The following is a 1,347-nucleotide window of genomic DNA, read 5'->3' as shown; positions in this document are numbered from 1 at the left end:
TTACAAATTCTATGCACGGTGTACCTTCCCAAAACCCCTACAATAGTATTCACTACGCAAAATTTCAGCAAATTGAGACGTAGAATCGACAGATCTCATGTGGTGAAGAAATTTTACGTCTCAGATTCAAATTTGGTGAATAATTGGTCCAGAAATAGATAATATTTAACCTAGCGGTATTTTACATGGGCGATTGGATATTTCGCCATAGTCCAATACGAAGTTTCATCACCTAATGGAGCGTACCTACAGTTAATGGAAACGAAAATTTAAAACAGGTACTTCAAATTATTTATATGGATTTCAAATATCCGTGATAGTATCATGTGTCATCCAAACGTCATCCCAACGTCATCCACCATTAATATTAGGTCACATCCTAATTTGTATAGACGAGAGTAAATTAGGATAATGCTAGGTCATGTCATACAGGCCTTGTCCGGGAGCGGCACGGCCTACGGCCGAAGTTCAATTATATGATATTAACCATAATATCCAAGGTTGGTATTAATATTCAATTCTGTCCCGTAAGTCTTAAGTATACTTACTATACTTGAGTCTTAAAAACAAAATCGTTAAATAATGTCATTGGTCTTTAAGTCCTAGCGTACAAAAGAAGGGAAACAGGGCAAGACACATTCTGCATCAGAAGTCCAGTGTGTCGCAAGGCGGCCTCCTTCACAGTCAGGTGAGGCAAGACGTAGTGGTTGCCTCCGTCGTGCTCAAGGATCAATCGCATCACAGACTGAAACGTGAGAAGACGCTCTCGGGGTTATGACCTTGTTGATGACGTAGTCTAGGTACACAGTTGCATTTACGTTGACCAAGAACGTGACCATGGTGCCGGCGGGACGGTTGCGTGAGTTGCGAACAGCGAGGACGGACTGGACGAATGGCCACATGCCCACTTTGCCATCAAACAACTCCCCGTGGTCGTGGTCAAAGCGAGGCCGGCTAACCGTGGCCAAGAATATCACCTTAGAGGTGAAGTTCTTGCTCTCTCACATCCGCCGCTTAGGGGTCTCACCAGGAACCAGGTACACCTGGCGGCGATCTTTGTCGGCATTGAACCTCAAAATGGACCATATCCCATAGGTTGTCTAATTTGACGGTTAGCATTACTACATGAGAGGTACCATTTATTAAAACTATTGCGAAATTCTTACTATAATAATATTCTACATTATTATAATATTACGTTAGTGTTCATGAATCTTTGCTTGCAAACGTAAAGCAGAGTTTCTCAGTTGGACCTTCAAGATTTTGCATGCAGAATATATGGTTGGTGACGAAGAGATTGTAAAAAAGAGCATCTAAATCGGCTCACTGGAAAATTTCTTTGAATTC

General features: G+C 41.8%; 1 protein-coding gene across 1 annotated transcript; it reads right to left on the bottom strand.

Moving 5' to 3' along the window:
• Nucleotides 1-595: 595 nt before the first annotated feature.
• H257_18658 (hypothetical protein) lies at nucleotides 596-1,066 on the bottom strand (the record flags this gene model as incomplete). The annotated part of the gene is made up of 3 exons (XM_009847752.1): nucleotides 596-745; nucleotides 819-954; nucleotides 1,044-1,066. The coding sequence occupies 3 exons, from the start codon at nucleotides 1,064-1,066 to the stop codon at nucleotides 596-598; spliced, it is 309 nt and encodes a 102-aa protein (XP_009846054.1).
• Nucleotides 1,067-1,347: the final 281 nt, after the last annotated feature.

The sequence above is a fragment of the Aphanomyces astaci genome (genome assembly GCF_000520075.1).
Source record: "Aphanomyces astaci strain APO3 unplaced genomic scaffold supercont1.194, whole genome shotgun sequence".
NCBI lineage: Eukaryota > Oomycota > Saprolegniomycetes > Saprolegniales > Verrucalvaceae > Aphanomyces > Aphanomyces astaci.
This window is presented reverse-complemented; position numbering and strand designations above follow the sequence as displayed.